The 19548-nt window shown below is 55.4% G+C and overlaps 1 protein-coding gene across 2 annotated transcripts; it reads right to left on the bottom strand.

Annotated features, from left to right (window-relative positions):
• Positions 1–419: 419 nt before the first annotated feature.
• On the bottom strand, positions 420–18456 carry LOC119929874. 2 transcript variants are annotated; one of them, XM_038748213.1, is made up of 6 exons: positions 17407–18456; positions 16933–17080; positions 15173–15278; positions 14061–14256; positions 13102–13227; positions 420–1824 (listed from the first exon to the last, which is right to left on the bottom strand). In XM_038748213.1, the coding sequence occupies exons 1-6, from the start codon at positions 18436–18438 to the stop codon at positions 1741–1743; spliced, it is 1692 nt and encodes a 563-aa protein (XP_038604141.1). In that variant the 5' UTR covers positions 18439–18456; the 3' UTR covers positions 420–1740. The 2 variants fall into 2 exon arrangements, with proteins under 2 accessions (XP_038604141.1, XP_038604142.1); XM_038748214.1 differs by having other exon boundaries at positions 14061–14253.
• Positions 18457–19548: the final 1092 nt, after the last annotated feature.

The raw sequence follows: 19548 nt of genomic DNA, 5'->3' as shown, positions 1-19548 counted from the left end.
CTAGACTGTGAGCCCGCTGTTGGGTAGGGACTGTCTTTATATGTTGCCGACTTGTGCTTCCCAAGCGCTTAGTACAGTGCTCTGCACACAGTAAGCGCTCAATAAATACAATTGATTGATTGATTTAAAGCCCTCAATCAGCTCTCCCCCACTTACCTCTCCTGATACAACCCAGGCCGCACACTTCGCTCCTCTAACACCAACCTCCATCTTCTCTATCTCACCACTGACCCCTCGCCCACGTCCTGCTTCTGGCTGGGAACTCCCTCCCCCTTCACATCTGACAGAGGATCACTCTCCCCACCTTCAAAGCTTTATTAAAATCACATCACCTCCAAGAGGCCTTCACCAATTAAGCCTTCATTTCCCCTACTCCCTCTGCCTTCTGTGTTGCCTTTGCACTTTGATTTTTACCCTTTAAGCACTTGATATTCACTCCACCCTCAGCACTTAGGTACACAGTCCATAATTTACTTTAACGTCTCCGCTGTATGCTCCTTATGGGAATGGAACATGTCTACCAACTCTGATATATTCTCCCAAGCACTTAGTACAGTGCTCTGGCACGCAGTGTGTGCTCAATAAATGCCACCGATTGATTGATCGATCAATCTGATTCAAGGAGGTGAAGCAGGCTGGAACAGGTTCCTCTGTATCTAGATAGCATCCAGATGGGCAGGCATCAAAGCGGAGCCTGAGCAGTTTGAGGAGCTGGAGAGCTGGAAGCCAGGAGGAAAAGACTAGGAGATGGAGGGAGGGAAGGAATTGGGGTTTGAATCAATCAGTGGCATTTATTGAGCACTTACTGTGGGCAGAGCACTGTACTGAGCACTTGGGAGAGAACAATATGACAGTTGGACTGAAGAAAAAAGGTTCTGCTGCCTTCCCTCCCCTTAGAGGAGTCAAACAGCAACACACTTTTGTGTCCTCTCCCAACTCCTCTGCCCCCTGCACAGTGAAAGAGGCAGAAGGGGCCGGGAGAGCTTGTTGGCTTCGAGTCCCGGAATGCTCGAGGAGCCGACGGCGGTGATAAGCAGGCTGCTGGCACCCCGGCTGTCTTTGGCACCCTGAGCAGCCATAACCACTTCCCTCCCTCCGCTGGAGGCTGGCAAGGTCCCCAGTGCAGGCACAGGGGGAGGAGAATGAGCAACTTCCTAGCCCGTCAGCCCTGTCCGCTTGTCATTCCCACAGGGCCTTGTGGCTGATAACGAAAGGCCCTCGACAGGTTAAGCTGCTGTGGGTGATGCTGGGGGTGATGCTGATTAGTGATCACTCCCCTGAGCCAGGCAGATCGGGAAGGGTCTTAGTGCCCAACTCCCTTTTGAAGACTAGGGAAGGTAGGGGCAGCTGCTAAAATCCTTCCCTACAAGCCTGGGGCTAGAGGAAGGGAAAAGCAGGAAATGATGGGGACAGGATGAAGGGTTTTACCGGGTGATAGGGCAGCCGCAGGCCTTGGCACCAACAGCTATTTTGAGACCGGACAGGAATTTTGGGAAATATTTCTGGTTGCCCAGAGCCCACACCCTCCATTTTGCCAAGCAGGCAGGCACACCTGACTCAGCCCAGGCTCTGGGAGCCAATGAGCTTGGGGATGGAGGGAGTTGGGAGAGGAGCTCCAGAAGAAGCCCTGGGGGAGCTTCCCCCACCCACCGAAACCCGGCCTCCTCCACCGCCGCTCCCCAACCGCTGCTGCGGGAAAGATAGGGAGGCCAAGCCGCAACTGTCTCAGAATCAAGTCCCTCAGCCCAGCTGCTCTGTCAGCCACCAGAAGAGCAGGATTCCAGTGGCCGCAATGAGACCTTGTTCCAGGATGTCACTCAGGAGCTGAGGAGAGAAGAAGCGGGTGCGTGTGGGGAGAAAGAAACCGTGGCTCGTCAGATCTTTCCTCATCTCCACCCAGACAGAGCCCCCACCTGAAGGCCCAAACACAGCCCCCGACCCAATCTGAGCCATCTTTGGAAGGGGCTAGGCTCCACCCACTGTACCACCTCCTATTAGCCAGGAATTGCTCTGAGGAAGCTTCCTCTAGTACTTGGTGGCTACTATGGGATTTCCCCATGGACCCCTATAACTCTGGCCCAGTACACTGGGTGAAGAACAGGTGAAATGTTTTGTATGCGGGAGTGACCTGTTCGTTTGTCAACCCTGTCAACCTGAGCCCTCATTCACAGGCCTTCATATGGCCTCCCATTCAAGCTCTCTTTCTCTCTCCCTCCCTCTTTCTCACACGTGCACACTTGTCCACCACAGCTAGGACCCTAAGGTCTCCGTCCAGTGACCATCCGCCTGACTGCTATTTTAAACTCTGAGGCGTGAGCTGTTCCCTGATGGCCTGACACTTGGGGCCAGACTGACAGGCGCACTCATGCACAGCACAGAGGCATCGTCTCCGAAGGAAGAGTTCCCAGCATCCTGGGCATGGCTTGGAATAGGGGGAAGTGACAGAGGAGGAATAGGAGTGAGGAAAACCATCAGAGCCGGGGAGAAATTTTGCCGTGTTTCAGACTATTTCTACGTCTCTTTGTCTCCATCTCTTTGTTTTCCAGCCTCCGCCTCTGTTGGACTCTATGTTTCTGCGTGTGCCGCTTCCCCCCGGTTCCCCCCCAACTCTCTCCTGGCATTCCAGAGATAGGAGTCCCCAGAAAAACAGGAAGTGAGCCTGAGAGGGCCCCTCTCCACAGCAACTGGACAAACAGTGGCCGTGAGTCACACCCAGGCCAGTCAGCAGCCCGGCCTGGAGCCCCACCCCTGCCCCAAGCATGGTGAGACCCTTTCCCCTGGGCTAAGCCCCCAGGCTGGGAAGCAAGGACTGTGGGAAGTGGTGAGAGCGGGAACTGGAGGCCCCATCTCTCTTTTAATTAAGGTATTTATTAAGCACATACCATGTGCCAGGCACTGCACTAAGAGTTGGGGTAGAACAAGATAATCAGGTTGGACATAATAATAATAATAATGACATTTATAAAGCACTTACTACGTGCAAAGCACTGTTCTAAGTGCAGGGGAGGTTACAAGGTGATCAGGTTGTCCCTCAGGGGGCTCACAGTCTTAATCCCCATTTTACAGATGAGGGAACTGAGGCCCAGAGAAGTTAAGTGACTTGCCCAAAGTCACACAGCTGAGAATTGGTGGAGCTGGGACTCACAGTCTCAATTCCCATTTCACTGTTGAGATAAACGAGGCACAGGGAAGTGAAGTGACTTGCCTAGTGTCATACAGCAGACGAGTGGTGGGGTCAGGATTAGAACCCAAGGCCTGTGCTCTTTTCCAAGCTGCTTCTTGTTCTTTCAGTGCAGATGATCTTTAGATGATTTTTAGACTGTGAGCCCACTGTTGGGTAGGGACTGTCTCTATATGTTGCCAATTTGTACTTCCCAAGCGCTTAGTACAGTGCTCTGCACATAGTAAGCGCTCAATAAATACGATTGATGATGATGATGATGATCTCTTGCTGCTTTGAGGTGAGTAACTTGGTGCCTCTCCCTTCACAGAGTCACTCCTAGCCCACTGTGATGCCAACCACTCAAGCCTGGGCGGCTCAGCACCCCTCCCAACTCTCCCAAAAGCCCCAGGCTGGCCCCACATCCAGATCCCTCCCTTTCCCAGACAGAAAGTGAAGCTTCCCATCAGGAATGTCATCGGCATCATCACTGTCATCCCCGGCATTGAGCCAGGCACTGAAAAGCTTTTGTCACGGAGAATCCCAGCGGACAACACGGTCAACAACCACTTTCGGTCAATAAAGTTCGCCTCAGAGTAAGAAAATGCCTCATCAAGGGCACCGACAAAGTTTCCTCTCTGGGCCTCAGAGAAGAATACCCGATCAGCAAAAAGTGGGATATTGATAAAAAAAACTCCCCCGCTGGTGAGGCATCCAGACATCTTGATTCCTCAGGCCGGAGCCCGGGCTGGTCCCACCTCGGCAATCTCTCTCCTCTCCCCAAGGAACAAAAAGAGGCCTTTCACAATTCCTAGATCCTAACATGGAGCTCTAAGTGCAGGAATGAGTCAGCCCGAGAAACAGGGACCTCCCCCTCCTTCAATACACGCCCCCCCCCTCAATTCATTCAGGCTTCCACAGGTCACCTGGTGGGGGGCAAAGGTCATACGGCTACAGCCCTTCTCTGAAATCACCCAAGAGAAGTGGGTACAGTGGATGGGGGAGGAAATGGAAGTTGGACATTTGGGGAAGCTGAAGGGGAGATTGGAATGGGAAGCAGGAGTGGGGGTAGGGGAGAGATAGGAGACAGAAATAAACTGAACGAACGTGCTTCATTCTTGGCCTCTGAAATCATTTGGGATTTTTTTCCCAGACTCTGCCAATTTTCTCTCTCTCTCTTGCTTCCTCTCTCTCCCTCCTCCCTCTCTCTGTCTCTCTTTATTCTCTCTTCTATCTTTATTTCTCTCAAATCCTCCCTCCCTCCCCCTCTTTTTTCCACCCCACAATGCTGGACCCCTCAGGGTCTGTGGGACGGGGTGGGGGAAAGTACCTAGATTCCCTTACCTATAAGTTTGTATCCTCCCAACACTCCTCCATAAGTTTGCATCCTCCCAACACTCAGCCCCACGAACACCCTTCCCCCTAAGCTCACATGTCATCCTAACAACACACTAAGCACATGCTTGAGAACCCAACAACCCCCTTTTGACTCCCTAAAGCTTGACTGCTGGTGCTGGGGGAGGAGGCCACCTGGGGTCCCGGGAGCTCAGGGACAGCTGGCCTGAAAGTCCTGGGAGTAGAGATTTGAATACAGGAAAGGTGATGGGGTGGGGAGGCTGGGGGGAGGGGAGGAGCAGGGGTTTGGTTGTGGCTCTGGGCTCCCCGCCAACTTGGTCCCTGGCCTGCTCTCTGCAATCCGGGGCCTGTTTGTTTAGCTGGCTTTGACTGTGTTTATGTTAGTCTCAGAGCCGGGGCGGTGCTGGGTGAGCCTGCCCACTTCGTGGCTGGGCACGCTGGCAGTTTGGGGGCTCACAGGTGCCCGCAGTGGGAGTTGGGGCCGGAGGGCGGCTGCCTCCCCAATGTCCATCCTCTCCCTTCACCTGATGGGGGAAGTGGGGGAGTCTGGGTCCCGCCCATCAGGGCTCCACGAGAGCCCCCAGACAGATCATCGTCATCATCATCAATCGTATTTATTGAGCGCTTACTGTGTGCACAGCACTGTACTAAGCGCTTGGGAAGTACAAATTGGCAACATATAGAGACAGTCCCTACCCAACAGTGGGCTCACAGTCTAGAAGGGGGAGACAGATCAGTCTCCAACTCCCTTCATGCTCAACCCCAGCAGGGCAGCAGGCCTCTGATAGGTCCCGCATGGGCCCGGGAACCAGAGGACCTCGGTTCTAATCCCACTTTGCTGCGTGACTTCTCCGTGCCTCAGTTTCCTCAACTGCCAAATGGGGATTCAATACCTGCTCTCCCTTCTACTTAGACTTAAAGCTGCAGGATGTGGGTCAGGGACTGTATCTGGCCAGGCTGACTTGCCAGAGCTTAAAACAACACTTAACACATAGTAAGTACTGAACAAAAACCATTTAAAGATACAATCAACTCTCCAGGCCTCAGGGTAGCCTTTGGCCAAGGGTTGCGCCTGCATATCCGGGACCCTCTGGGGTCAGGAAACCGTCTGGATCAGCTGGGGAAGCAGCGTGGCTGGGGAAGCAACGTGGCTCAGTGGAACGAGCCCGGGCTTTGGAGTCAGAGGTCAGGGGTTCAAATCCCGGCTCCACCGGTTGCCAGCTGTGTGACTTTGGGCAAGTCACTTAACTTCTCTGGGTCTCAGTTACCTCATCTGTAAAATGGGGATTAAGACTGTGAGCCCCCTGTGGGCCAACCTGATCACCTTGTAACCTCCCCAGCGCTTAGAACAGTGCTTTGCACGTAGTAAGCGCTTAATAAATGCTATTATTATTATTATTATCAGCTGGTCTCCTCTCTGCCAAAGACCAGGAGACAAGAGCCCTTCAGTGGGAGGACCCTGTCAGTCGGTCAGTCAATTGTATTTATTGAGCGCTTACTGTATAGAGAGTACTGTACTAAGCGCTTAGGAGAGTACACTATGACAATAAACGGACACATTTCCCGCCCATAAAGAGCTTACAGTCTAGAGGGGGAGACGGATATTAATTAACCCTGGCCAGGAGGGGATGGCCTCTGGAGGTTTTCTCCTTCCCCTCCCCCTGGGAGGGGGGAAGAGGAAGCAGCCTTTCTTGAGCTCCTGCTTCCCCCAGCCCCTCCCAGTCCTCCAGATCCTGTCCTGTCCCCGGGCTTGTAGAGAGAAGCTGGTCCTTGGGGTTGCCCTCTCCACCCTCTCTGGTCCTCATCCACCAACAGCCTGGTGGCCCAGACTCCCGGCCGGCCTAAAACTCTTCTGGGCCATGGCACCCCAGCCCAGCCAGCCCAGCCGGCCCAGGGCAGTGCTGGAGTTGGGAAATCAGGCAGTGGGGGCTACCAAAAGAGGAAGGGTGAAGTCTGGCTCTCTGGGATTGGAGGTGGGGGATGAAGAGGCCTCTGTGCCCTCCCTCTCCCCCACAGGACTGTTTGAAGGAGCCAGCTCCTGCCAAGCCCCATTACGTCAACCCCTGTGGAATCCAGGCCTGGGGGGATGGGAGCAGGAGGAGGAAACTGTAGTTACAGCTCCTAACCCCACAGAACCTGAACTGAGCGGGGACCTGGGATGGGCAGCTGCAGGGGGATCTGCCCTGGCCCTAAAGTAGTTGAAGGGTTAAAGGAAGCCAATCCCTGGCCCCTTCCCAGGGCAGGGTCAGGGAAGAGGGCATTTTGGGGGCTAAAACTACCCTCTCAATCCCATCCTGGGCCTACAGTGCCTCCTCTCCCAGCAACTACTGGGGCTAGGCTCTGAAGTTGCTTAGGCATCTGCCTCCCTCTCTGTTTTTCCCCCTCTTTCAGGGATGTTTAATTATGGTATTTGTTAAGCACTTTCAATATGGCAGGCATTGCTCTAAGCATTGCCGTAGATACAAGATAATTGGGTTGGACACTGTCCCTGTCCCACACAGGGCTCACCATCTTAAACCCCATTTTATACATGAGGGAACTGAGGCCTAGAGAAGTGAAGTGACGTACCCAAGCAGACAAGTGGCAGAGCTGGGATTAGAACCCATGACCTTTGGACACCCAGGCCCGTGCTCTATCCACTAGACCACGCTGCTTCTTGGCCCCGCTGTTGCCCCAGGGCTACATGCAGAAGGGAGGGTCAAAAGGGGAATAATAATAATGATGGCATTTATTAAGCGCTTACTATGTGCAAAGCACTGTTCTAAGCGCTGGGGAGGATACAAGGTGATCAGGTTGTCCCTCGGGGGGCTCACAGTCTTAATCCCCATTTTACAGATGAGGTAACGGAGGCCCAGAGAAGTGAAGTGACTTGCCCAAAGTCACGCAGCTGACAGTTGGCGGAGCCGGGGTTTGAACCCATGACCTCTGACTCCAAAGCCCAGGCTCTTTCCATTGAGCCACGCTGCCGGGGTTTGAACCCATGACCTCTGACTCCAAAGCCTGGGCTCTTTCCACTGAGCCACACTGCTGCTCTCAAGCAAGCAAGGCTTCTCTCAAGGAAGGGTGAAATCTGGCTCTCTGGGGTTGGAGGTGGGGGAAGAAGAGGTCTCTGTGTCCTCCCTCCCTGCCACGGGTCTGTTTGAAGGAGCCAACTCCTGATCACCTTGTAACCTCCCCAGCGCTTAGAACAGTGCTTTGCACATAGTAAGCCCTTAATAAGTGCCATTATAAAATAAAAACTCCTGCCAAGCCCTATTACGTCAGGATTTAGGGAGCACTAGCCTAGATCTGCTGGGTGGGGAAGCTCCCCTAACCCCCACCTCAGTGTGTGTCTGTGTGTCTCTGTGTGGGTATCTGTGTGAGGGTGTGTGTGTGTTTGTCGGGGTGGGGGTGAGTGTGAGAAGCTGTGGCCCCTCGGCCCCTGAGCCTGGCGGCGCTTGGAAAACCACAGGGCGGGCCAGGCATCATGCTACAGAGTGTGTGAAACCCCAAAGGGCGGGGAGAAGCCATGTAGAAATACAGGGGGCTCACTTCTCCATCCGCTGTGACCACCCTGTCACACCCAGGGAGCGGGGAATGAAGAAGTTGACAGGGCTGGGGCAGCCGGGAGGGCAGGAGCACAGTCTAGCCCCCACCCACATCTTCACCCCGGACGTCTGGGTACTAGAGCAATTCTGCGTGCACTTGAAAATGGGTTTTTACAGTGATGTTTAGGGTCGCTATGTGCACAATATTGTACTTATTGCACAACTGCAAGGACCTTGTGATGCCACATGGATTTGTGGGTGGCTGTGTAGGCGTGTGCTTAGTCATATTTACTGAGCACTTACAGTGTGCAGAGCACTGTACCAAGCAGAGTGGCTCAATGGAAAGAGGCCGGGGTTTGGAGTCAGGGGACGTCGGTTTGAACCCTGGCTCGGCCAATTGTCAGCTGTGTGACTTTGGGCAAGTCACGTCACTTCTCTGGGCCTCATAATAATAATAATAATAATAATAATAATAATGGTGCCATTTATTAAGTGCTTACTATGTGCAAAGCACTGTTCTAAGCGCTGGGGGGGATACAAGGTGATCAGGTTGTCCCACAGGGGGCTCACAGTCTTCATCCCCATTTTACAGATGAGGTAACTGAGGCACAGAGAAGTTAAGTGACTTGCCCAAAGTCACACAGCTGACAATTGGCAGAGCCGGGATTTGAACCCATGACCTCTGACTCCAAAGCCCGGGCCCTTTCCACTGAGCCACGTTGCTTCTCTCATGGGGATGAAGACTGTGAGCCCCCTCGTGGGACAACCTGATCACCCTGTAACCTCCCCAGTGCTTAGAACAGTGCTCTGCACATAGTAAGCGTTTAACAAATGACATCATTATTATTATTATTACAATATAACAGACACATTCCCTGCCCACAACGAATGGTCGGGGGTGTGCACAAAGCTCTGAGGGTTGTACCCCTGGCATGGCAGCCTGGGTTTTGGCTGGGTTCAGACAACGGCGGGTTGGGTCAGGAGTTCTCTTCTTCCCACTTTGGGCCACTTTGAGAAGCAGCGTGGCTCAGTGGAAAAAGCACGGGCTTTGGAGTCAGAGGGCATGGGTTCAAATCCCAGCTCTGCCAATTGTCAGCTGTGTGACTTTGGGCAAGTCACTTAACTTCTCTGTGGCTCAGTTACCTCATCTGTAAATGGGGATTAAAAGACTGTGAGCTCCCTGTAACCTCCCCAGCACTTAGAACAGTGCTTGGCACATAGTAAGCGCTTAATAAATGCCACTATTATTATTATTTAAATTAAGGGAGTCCCCAGGGGGCACACCCAGATACATCTGGGAGACAATGTCCTTCCCTCCCCTCAAAGATAGGTCGGGCCCCGGGGCAGGGGTCGGGAAAGATAAGGGCCCTGAGGGTGTCTCAGAGTGAGTGCAGTCATGTGTAAGGTCCCTGAAAGTGAGTAATAATAGTGGTATTTGTTAAGTGCTTACTATGTGCAAAGCACTGTCCTAAGCACTGGGATAGATACAGGGTAATCAGGTTGTCCCACGTGGGGCTCACAGTCTTAATCCTTATTTTATAGATGAGGTAACTGAGGCACAGAGAAGTTAAGTGTCTTGCCCAAGGTCACACAGCTGACAAGTGGTGAAGCCGGGATTCAAACCCATGACCAAGCTCTTTCCACTGAGCTACCGCTGCTTCCCCGTACACATCAATGGCCAGTGTATGCATGAATGTGTATGCACACAAATACAGACCTCCGAGCTTTCACATGGGGGATTGTGGGCGCAACTAAAATTTTGAGTGGTTAGGCACCCAAACCTCATACGGGCACAAATATGCCCTCTCTCAGGGCCCACCTGGTCCGATCCCAAGGGTGTGCTGGGGGTCTTAGCCTTGTAGCATAATTGGGCTGGAGCTGATAGGGGAAAAACGGAGCCCCAGGCAGGGTATTCCACTAATTGATTCCCAATTATCCTATTAACCTAGTTCTTAGCAGCCTGTGAGTCACTTAACCACGAAGCACTTGGCCAAGGCAGCAAGTCAAACCCAGAGCAGGAATGGAGAGTGAGGTGAGGGCCTCCACCTCTCCAGTCCTGGGCCCAGAAATTCCTAGTCTGGAGTCAGCACAGCTGCCCATCCCATCGGGTTGTGGGAGAGCCTCATCCCACAGGCCGCCAGGAGTGGGGGTTAGAGTAATAATGACAATGAATAATTAATAATAATATTAGTAGTATCTGTTAAGTACTATGTCAAGCACTGGGGTAGGTAAAATAATCAAGTTGGACACAGTCCTTTCATGTGGGCCTCATACAAACTTAGAGAAGCAGCGTGGCTCAGTGGAAACAGCACGGGCTGGGGAGCCGGAGGTCGTGGGTTCTAATCCTGGCTCCGCCACTTGTCAGCTGTGTGAGCTAGGGCAGGTCACTTAACCTCTCTGGGCCTCAGTTCCCTCATCTGTAAAATGGGGATGAAGACTGTGAGCCCCACGTGGGACAACCTGATTACCTTGTAGCTACCCCAGCGCTCAGAACAGTGCTTGGCACATAGTAAGTGCTGAACAAATACCAACATTATTATTATTAAGGGGAAGAAAGGACAGGTATTGAATTCTCATTTTATAGATGAAAATACTGGAACCCAGAGAAATGAAGTGACTTGCCCAAGGTCACACGGCGGGTAAGTGGCGGAGTCGGGATTAGCCCTCCGCCGCCTTGACTGCCAGTCCTGTGCCCCATCCACTAGGTCACACTGCCTATGTAACTTTTTTCATATTGTTGTTTTCCCATTCTCCTGCCACCCCTTTTCCGGCAGTTTCTTGCATCCATCTCTCCCTTCCCTTCCCAGGGCAATTCTTGGGAACCTGGAGCCCAGTCTGTGCATGCCAGGCCCGGGTGGGTGTGGCCATTCAAAAATTAGGCTTGAGGAGTGGTTGGCATTTGCACATAGTAAGCGCTTAAATGCCATTATTATTATTATTATTACTATACGTAGATAGCTGCGGGCAGGAAGAGGCCCGGGATGCTGTCGCTATTGTGCCAGGGAAATGTCAGCTCCTAAGTGGTCAGGTGGCTGGGAAAGGCCCCCTGGATTCGGGGGTGGGTGGGTTGGGGGTCCAGCCATACCATCCACCCAAAGCTCCAAGTTCAAGCTGTGTCCAATGTGGTCGGACCCGCCGGTCCCCATCCGTCCCTATGCTGGAGACCCCCCTCCAGTCTGGGCTTTAGGGTGGGGTCTTCCCCAAGACCAGAGCTGTGCAGCTCAGCGTGCCTACCTGGGGGTCCTGGAGTGGGGGAATTCATTCAATTGTATTTACTGAGCGCTTACTGTGTGCGGAGCTCTGTAATAAGCACTTGGAAAGTACATTTCAGCTGCCAATTGCCACCCCCCTAGGTGCACTCCCTGCCCTTCCCGGCTCCCTGCCGAGGCTAGGTGCTCCCCTGCACGGCCCTGGGTTTTCCTGACTCTTTCCTTTGGGATCACCAGTCAACCCCTGTGGGCCTCTGGCCCACGGCCCCTTCCCCTACCCAAATAAGGTTATGGAGAAGCTGGAGTTGGGCTGCAGCCAGCCCGCCCCATCCGCTTCTTCTGCCGGACACCTGGCACCCACGGGTGGGCCCTTCGGCAATTCCAACAGTGCCCTGCCAAAGAGAAACTCTCTCAGGAATGAGCAGGGGCCTGGCAGGGCTGTGACCCTCTTTCCAATCAATCAATCAATCAATCAATCGCATTTATTGAGCGCTTACTGTGTGCAGAGCACTGTACTAAATGCTTGGGAAGTCCAAGTTGGCAACATATAGAGACGGTCCCTACCCAACAACGGGCTCACAGTCTAGAAGGGGGAGACAGACAACAAAACAAAACATGTGGTCAGATGTCAAGTCATCAGAATAAATAGAAGTAGAGCCACTGGATGCTGCCCCAGGGCCCGGCCGGCCTCCAGGAAAGGAGGGACAACCCTGGCTAGGAGCAGGGAGGCAGCTTGGATGCCTCCTTGCAATTGGGAGGGCTTGGGGTGCTAGCACTGACCCTGATCAGTACTTCATAGAGAGACCTGCTTCTCTCTTCCACCCCAAAATGAGTTGGGCTCCCTCTCCTGAGGCCGGCGACGGCCAACTGAACGGGTCGTGGTGCCCCTGCAGACCTGGCAGGAGGAGCTAGGCTGGTGCTGGGCTGCTTCGTGAGCGAGCTGGGGCCAGGATTCCTGTTCACGGAGTTAGGTTTGGGAGATGGGAAGGCTGCCAACATGGAGAGCCTCCTCTGAGTGCTGCCAAAGGGAGGCAGTGTGGCCTTAGCAGAAAGAGCCTAGCCCTGGGAGTGGGCCACTCTGCCACTACTGCGTGACCGGGCCTCAGTTTCCTCATCTATAAAACGGGGACTTGGTGTCTAGTCACCGAACATCGGCTGGGATCAGGTGCCCCCTTTTCCACACCCTCTGCCCCCTAGACTATAAGCTCACTGTGGGCAGGGAATGTGTCTGTTATAGTCGGCTAAATTGTAATAATAATAATGATGGTATTTGTTAAGCGCTTACTATGTGCAAAGCACTGTTCTAAGCGCCGGGGAGATACAAGGTGATCAGGTTGTCCCACGTGGGGCTCACAGTCTTTACCCCCATCTTACAGATGAGGTAACAGGCACAGAGAAGTTAAGTGACTTGCCGAAAGTCACACGGCTGACAAGTGGCGGAGTTGGAATTTGAACCCATCATCATCATCATCAATCGTATTTATTGAGCGCTTACTGCAGTGCAGAGCACTGTACTAAGCGCTTGGGAAGTACAAGTTGGCAACATACAGAGACAGTCCCTACCCAACAGTGGGCTCACAGTCTAAAAGGGAAAAATTTTTTTTGATCATTGGCAGTTAATTTCTAATTTGCAAAAGACGCTCAAAGTCAGGGGGAACATATGTCAACCATGACCCATGACCTCTGACTCCAAAGCCCGGGCTCTTTCCACTGAGCCACGCTGCTTCTCTAACCTCCCAAGCTCTTAGCACACAGTAAGTACTCAATAGATACGACTGACTGACTGGCTGACTCTGCCACGGTGGGAAGCGGGAGGACCCCAGGGAAGGGAGGGCTCAAGGAGTCTCACCGCCTTGCGAGGTCTGGACAGGGTTCTCAGCTCCCGCCGCAACTCCTGCAGCTGTTGCACCAGGGCGCGGCCCTCCCTGCGGATGGCACCGCTTTCTCCCCTCAGGGCCCGCAGCCAGGGCTCCACCTGGGGAGAGAAGGGGACGACACCTCTGATCTCCCATCCTCGTGTCTCTCTCCACTTCAATCCATACTTCATGCTGCTGCCCGGATTTTCTTTGTCCAGAAACGCTCTGGGCATATTACTCCCCTCCTCAAAAACCTCCAATGGCTACCGATCAATCTGCACATCAGGCAGAAACTCCTCACCCTGGGCTTCAAGGCTGTCCATCACCTCGCCCCCTCCTACCTCACCTCCCTTCTCTCCTTCTACAGCCCACCTCGCACCCTCCACTTCTCTGCCGCTAATCCCCTCACCGTTAGGCCTCGTTCTCGCCTGTCCCGCCATCGACCCCCGGCCCACGTCATCCCCCGGGCCTGGAATGCCCTCCCTCTGCCCATCCGCCAAGCTAGCTCTCTTCCTCCCTTCAAGGCCCTACTGAGAGCTCACCTCCTCCAGGAGGCCTTCCCAGACTGAGCCCCTTCCTTCCTCTCCCCCTCGTCCCCCTCTCCATCCCCCCATCTTACCTCCTTCCCTTCCCCACAGCACCTGTATATATGGATATATGGTTGTACATATTTATTACTCTATTTATTTATTTATTTTACTTGTACATTTCTATCCTATTTATTTTATTTTGTTGGTATGTTTGGTTCTGTTCTCTGTCTCCCCCTTTTAGACTGTGAGCCCACTGCTGGGTAGGGACTGTCTCTATGTGTTGCCAATTTGTACTTCCCAAGCGCTTAGTACAGTGCTCTGCACATAGTAAGCGCTCAATAAATACGATTGATTGATTGATTGATTGGTGGTGGGCCGGGGCCCAGCGCCCACCTCTGCCTTGGCTCCCCGCAGCCTCTCACCTGGGCGCCCGGCTCCTGTCTTCCGCCGTACGCAAAACTCTCGGGGATGGACAGGCTGCGGGGGAGCAGCAGCTGCTGCAGTGGTGGCGATGGTGGCAGCGGTGACGGTGTCCTGGGGTTTCCCGGCTCTCGCCTCTCCTCCTTCCCCCTTTCTCCTCCAGGCATCTGTGCAGTGATGCTTCCTGGCCTGGGGCTACTGGACAGAGACACGGAAGCTCTGGGATCCCCAGCACGGATCCCAACCCCAGGGAAGAGAGGGTCATGGGGAAGGGCCAGCCAGGGAGCCGGGATGCCAGGGTTCTTTGGGGGTCAGAGCAGGGGACCTGGATTCATTCATTCAATCGTATTTATCGAGCACTTACTGTGTGCAGAGCACTTGGGAAGTACAAGTCGGCAACATCTAGAGATGGTACCTACCCAACAACGGGCTCACAGTCTAGAAGGGGGAAACAGACAACAATAGTACTGATAATGATGGCATTTGTTAAGCACTTACTATGTGCAAAGCACTGTTCTACGCAGCAAAACATGCAGACGGATGTCAGCCTGGATCAGCTCTCGGCCCCAGAATGGGAAGGACTGTAGGCTTGTTGGGTGCTGTACTGTACTCTCCCAAGTGCTTAGTACAGTGCTGTGCATACAGGAAGCGCTCAATAAATACCATTGACTGACCTTAAGGAAATCGGGGTGTGGAGACTGAACTATCAATCAATCAATCAATCATATTTATTGAGCACTTACTGTGTGCAGAGCACTGTACTAAGCGCTTGGGAAGTACAAGTTGGCAACATATAGAGACAGTCCCTATCCAACAGGGGGCTCACAGTCTAAAAGGGGGGCTAGGACGGGGGCTCTCAGTGTGTCTGACCTGAAGGAACGGTTGGAATTGGGGGCTGGGTACACACGGTGGGGAGGGACTGTCGGGAAATGGAAAGGATTTTGGGTGGTGCCAAGGGGGTGTGTGGTGAAAAATCCCCCTCCTCCTGTGGGGAACACTTGAAAACGACCCCCCTGATGAGGGCTCCAGAGGGAGAGGAGCCCAGGGGGAGGCGGTGGAAAGGGTGAGGGCATCAGAAGGTAGGGGAGAAGCAGGGGCCAGGCAGCTCTCTCACCTCAGCAGGGTCTCCTCTTCCAGCTCTAGGCCTTGGGCAGCAGCAGCAATCTTCTCCAGGGGCTGGAGGGGACCCCACTCTGGAAGTCTCCAGCTTAATGGGTCAGCTGTCAGAGATACAAGGAACATACTAGGAGCATACTGGGAGCAGGGAGTGAACCATCCAGCCCCACTCCTCCCAGTTGCCAAGCTCCCAGTCCCCAGCCCTCAGGACCACTCCAGGCATCTGAGCACAGAGGGCCCCAGTCCCAAGGCAGGCTAGCCACCTAGCCGTCCCATCCACACCTGTCGCAAGGAGGCTCAGGGTCGATGGGGAGCCACATAATCATTCATAACTCTCTCCAGTCACTGCTCCCCCTTCCACCCTTCCTCTCTGTTTCCCTCCCTCCCTCCCACAGCTTGGACTTCTGTCTTAGAGATTTCAGGGGGAGGAGCTGTCAGACTTTATCAGCCTCACCCTCGAAACAGGAGCAGAGGGGCCAGAAACACTTGCCACTGTCCACACAAAACTGGAGAGTTTGGGGGGGCAGGAAGGAAAAGGAGGGGCCCAGAGTCCTCTTTCCCTCACTACCTCAAGAATACCAGGCACGCCTTTCCTGATTCATTTCATTTCATTTAGTCGTATTTATTGAGCGCTTAATGTGTGCAGAGTACTGTTCTAAGCGCTGGGAGAGGACAATTTGGCACCAACGGGTGGGGTCGGGGAAAGGGCCGCCCTCCCCCACCTCGAAGCCCCCTCTCCTTGCCCCCTGCTCAGTGCTGGCCAGCCGGCCTCCCCCCGGGCTCCCGGGACGGCCCCTCACTCTCTGGCCCCCAACTAACAGGTGTGTGGACACATGTGCGCACGCGTGCACACACACACAAACACACTCACACACACTACCAGGCAGAGGACAGACCAGCGGAAAACCAGACTGTCCAGTAGACATCCTGATGCCTGGCTACTCTACAGCCACCACCACCATGCCAGGAAGGAGCCAACTCCAGGAGTAGAGGCTGATGAAATACGGGCTGATGGGGTAGAGGCCGGGAGTTAGGAGAAGTGGGAAGCTGTGGGGGAAGGAAAAGCCTGGAAAAAGGGAAATCTTGCGGGGAGCAGGGTCAGACGGAGAGCGACCAGAGGGCTCTGCGGGGCAGGACCAGGAACCGTGTTCATCCTGGGTTGACCGTTGGCATCGATGCCCGGGGGTCAGCCTGTCCCAGCGCAGCCTGGGCCAAGATAAAATTCCTGTCCTCATAAGGAAGTAGCCGGGGTGGGGGTGGGGGAGTGGGGACAGGCCTGGGTGTTTATCCTGGGAAGGAGCAGTGAGTCAGGATTGCTAGCCTCTGAGGCTCAACTCCTCAGAAAGGAGCTGGATGGACGGACAGACAGACACACAGACACACACACACTCACACACATCCGCCCCTCCTGCACACTGAGGCACACACTGGCCCAGTCCCTTCATGAACCCCTGGGGCATTCAGGGGTGCAGGGGCTAGATGAGATTGCCCGGGCCCTCGTCCACAGTGAGTTGCATGCCAATCACCACGATGCCAATCCCCTCCTCTCCCAACCCCAGAAAAGCCCCAGGACCCCAGGGGAAGAGAGCCTCCTCCCCTGCTCCTTCCCAGCAAGCCCATCCCGAGGGCCAGGACCAAGCCTGCCCTGTTTAGAAGGAGGAGAGGTGGGCCTACCAGGGGTCCCAGAATCTGCTGACTCCACAAGCCTGAGGGGCTTCCCCTCCACCCCAAACCCCAGGCCGGGGGCTGGCCGCTCACCTCCATCCTCTCTGCTTGTCTGCTCCTCGGGACTCCTCTCCTCCTCCTTGGGGCTCCCTGCCTCCTCTGGTGCCCCTGCTTCCAGACCCCCCAGCTCTGCTGGGAGGCAGCCCCGGTTTTGCTCCTCCTCCATCCAGTTGTGCCCAACCTGAGGGTGGAGGGAACACGCAGCTTCTCAGCCCCCAGCCCCGCTGCCCCAAGGACCCCACTCTGTGCTGGCCGGCCCAGCGTCCATCACCGGACGCCCTGCATCTGGCTCAGGCTGCTCCCAGGGTGAACCTGGGGGCTGGGGGCGGGGCAGAGGTGAGCAGGCAAGGCAGGCCGTCAGAGGAACAGCTTTTGAGGGGCAGCAGTGTCAATCTCTTGGGGGACAGAGAAACCAGGGAGCCATGAAGGGTCAGGAAGGGGGAAGAAGGCCAGGGAAGCCAGGTGTCCTGGAATGGGGGTGGGGAGGAGGGTTGGGGTGAGCCTCACCTTCTGGGCAGGGGCTTTGGTGCCCTGATGACTCATCACTTCCTCCTCCATCTGGGAAGGTCCAATGGAGCCAGTGTCCCCCTCGGACTCCTCCCTCACTGGTGCCGAGGTGCTGCTGTTCATCCAGTGATGATTCTGTGCCAGCCCACTGTCCATCTGGGGATGCCCCTGTGCCAGCCCACTGTCCACCTGGAGATGCTCCCGTGTTGATCCATTGTCCATCCGGGGATACCCCTGTTCCAGGTCACTGTCCATCTGGGGATGCCTCTGTGCCAGCCCATTATCCACCTGAGGATGCCCCTGCTCCAGGTCACTGTCCATCTGGGGATGCCTCTGTGCCAGCCCATTATCCACCTGAGGATGCCCCTGTTCCAGGTCACTGTCCATCTGGGGATGCCTCTGTGCCAGCCCATTATCCACCTGAGGATGCCCCTGTTCCGGGCCACTGGCCATCCAGGGATATCCCTGTGCCAGGATGCTATCTAGCACCGGCTCCCCTTGGTCACTGACCAGGCCAACCTCACCGCTTGTCACATCATCCCCTTCCACCCCATTCTGCCCTGTCCCACCCCTCGTGTCCCTGTTTCCTATGGCCTGGGTCCTCACGGTCTCCTCTGGGACCTGGCTTCCCCCAGGACTGGAGGGCAGGGCGGGCCCCGGGGGTGGCAGCAGGGAGCTCCAGTCCCCAGCAGCCCTTCCGGGTCTCCCCTCTGGCCCAAGCCCTCCTGTCCTCTCTGGGGGCAGGCACATGAACTCTTTAATGTCCCAGCCTACCCTGGTGAGGCCTGGGGGCCTTTCAGATGCCCCCAGTGTTCTCCTCGGGGCCCCACTGCCTTGCTCCTGATCACTTTGGAGACTCCTGTCCTCCTGCACCTCTGGCTCCTCGAGGACAGCATCCAGCTGGGGCCAAGGGGGGCTGTGGGGGTCTGGTGCCACGGCCCCAGAAGAGCCTGGTGCCTCAGTTTCTCCCTCCTCTTCCTCCCAGATGGCCAGGAGTTGCTGCTGCTGCTGCAGGAGGTGAGTCTCCAACATTTGCTGAAGCCCAGGGTCCAGCCACGTCAGGGGAGAGCGACCCCCACCCCGGAGGCCCGGACTCAGGCCGGCCTGCCAGACAGCCTCCCGGCCCCCCCGCCGGCCCCAGCCCCCTGCCTGCCCCTCGGCATGGCTCCGAGTTGGGCTCTGATCCCTGAGCTCCCCTTCGGTGCTGCTCCTGGGGAGCTTGGGCTGGGCCCCCAGGTTGTCGGGATCCCCATCAGGCCGGGGGGAGTCCGCCCCAGGGGAGCCTGCCCTGGCCGAGCCCACCCCGGGGGAGTCCGCCCCAGGGGAGCCTACCCCAGGGGTGTCAGTGATCCCCGCTACCGAGGTGTCTGTGGCCCCCTCGGAGGCTCTGAGCTGGGAGAGGTGCAGCTCAAGGAGGAGCTGGAGCTCTGCTCCTAGGATGCCACCCCGGGCTCCCCCATCACTGTCATCCACAGAGCCCAAGGGGCTGCTGTCCTGCTCTTCCTCCAGACAAATGCCCCCATCCTCCTCCTCCTCTTCCTCCTCTTCCTCCTCCACTTCCTCTTTTTCCTCCTCTTCTCCTGTCCCACCCAATGAGGCCCCCGGCTCCAGGTGCCCAAGACCCAAGGAGCCCCTGGGGCTTCCCCCCCCCAGTCTTGGCAGCAGGCCTATCCACTGGCACATCCGCAGAAGCTGCTCCCGACTCCTCTTCGGTTGGGTAGGGGGCTTCTTGCTCCTCCTGGACCGCGCAATCTGGCCCGACCCCAGGGACGCCTCCTGCCTCCTCTTCTTCCTCCTTCTCTTCTTCCTTCTTCTCCTCCAAGCTTAAAAAGGGCTCTGCAATGGGCCCCACCAGGCTGTGAGTGACAGCTTCCCCTGCTCAGCTCCGGAGGGAGACCCCAAAGCAGCCCAGAGAGGGGAAGCAACTCCCCTAAGATCACCCAGCCAGTCAGGGCAGAGCTGGAAACAGATTCTGGGCATCTCAACTCACTGGCCCTCCCTCCCTTTCTTGCTTCCCCCAGCTAGGGAGAGAAGGTTGGAGCCCCCCAACCCAGCTCAGCTCCCAAGAGCTCTTGAGTCGGTCCTACTCTGATAAACAGGGAAAGAAGTAGGTGAAGAGAAGTCTGAGAACAGCCAGACCTT

The sequence above is a fragment of the Tachyglossus aculeatus genome, chromosome 6 (genome assembly GCF_015852505.1).
Source record: "Tachyglossus aculeatus isolate mTacAcu1 chromosome 6, mTacAcu1.pri, whole genome shotgun sequence".
Taxonomy (NCBI): Eukaryota; Metazoa; Chordata; class Mammalia; order Monotremata; family Tachyglossidae; genus Tachyglossus; species Tachyglossus aculeatus.
This window is presented reverse-complemented; position numbering and strand designations above follow the sequence as displayed.

Bases quoted from the DNA above. Each gene is read 5' to 3' on its own strand.
- LOC119929874 (XM_038748213.1), bottom strand. From the start codon at position 18,438: ATGTTGGAGACTCACCTCCTGCAGCAGCAGCAGCAACTCCTGGCCATC. The intron at 14,257-15,172 runs GTGAGAGAGCTG...GTCTCTGTCCAG, and splicing joins GAAGAGGAGACCCTGCTGAG to TAGCCCCAGGCCAGGAAGCA. The intron at 1,825-13,101 runs GTGAGACTCCTT...TTCTCTCCTCAG, and splicing joins TGTCCAGACCTCGCAAGGCG to CTCCTGAGTGACATCCTGGA.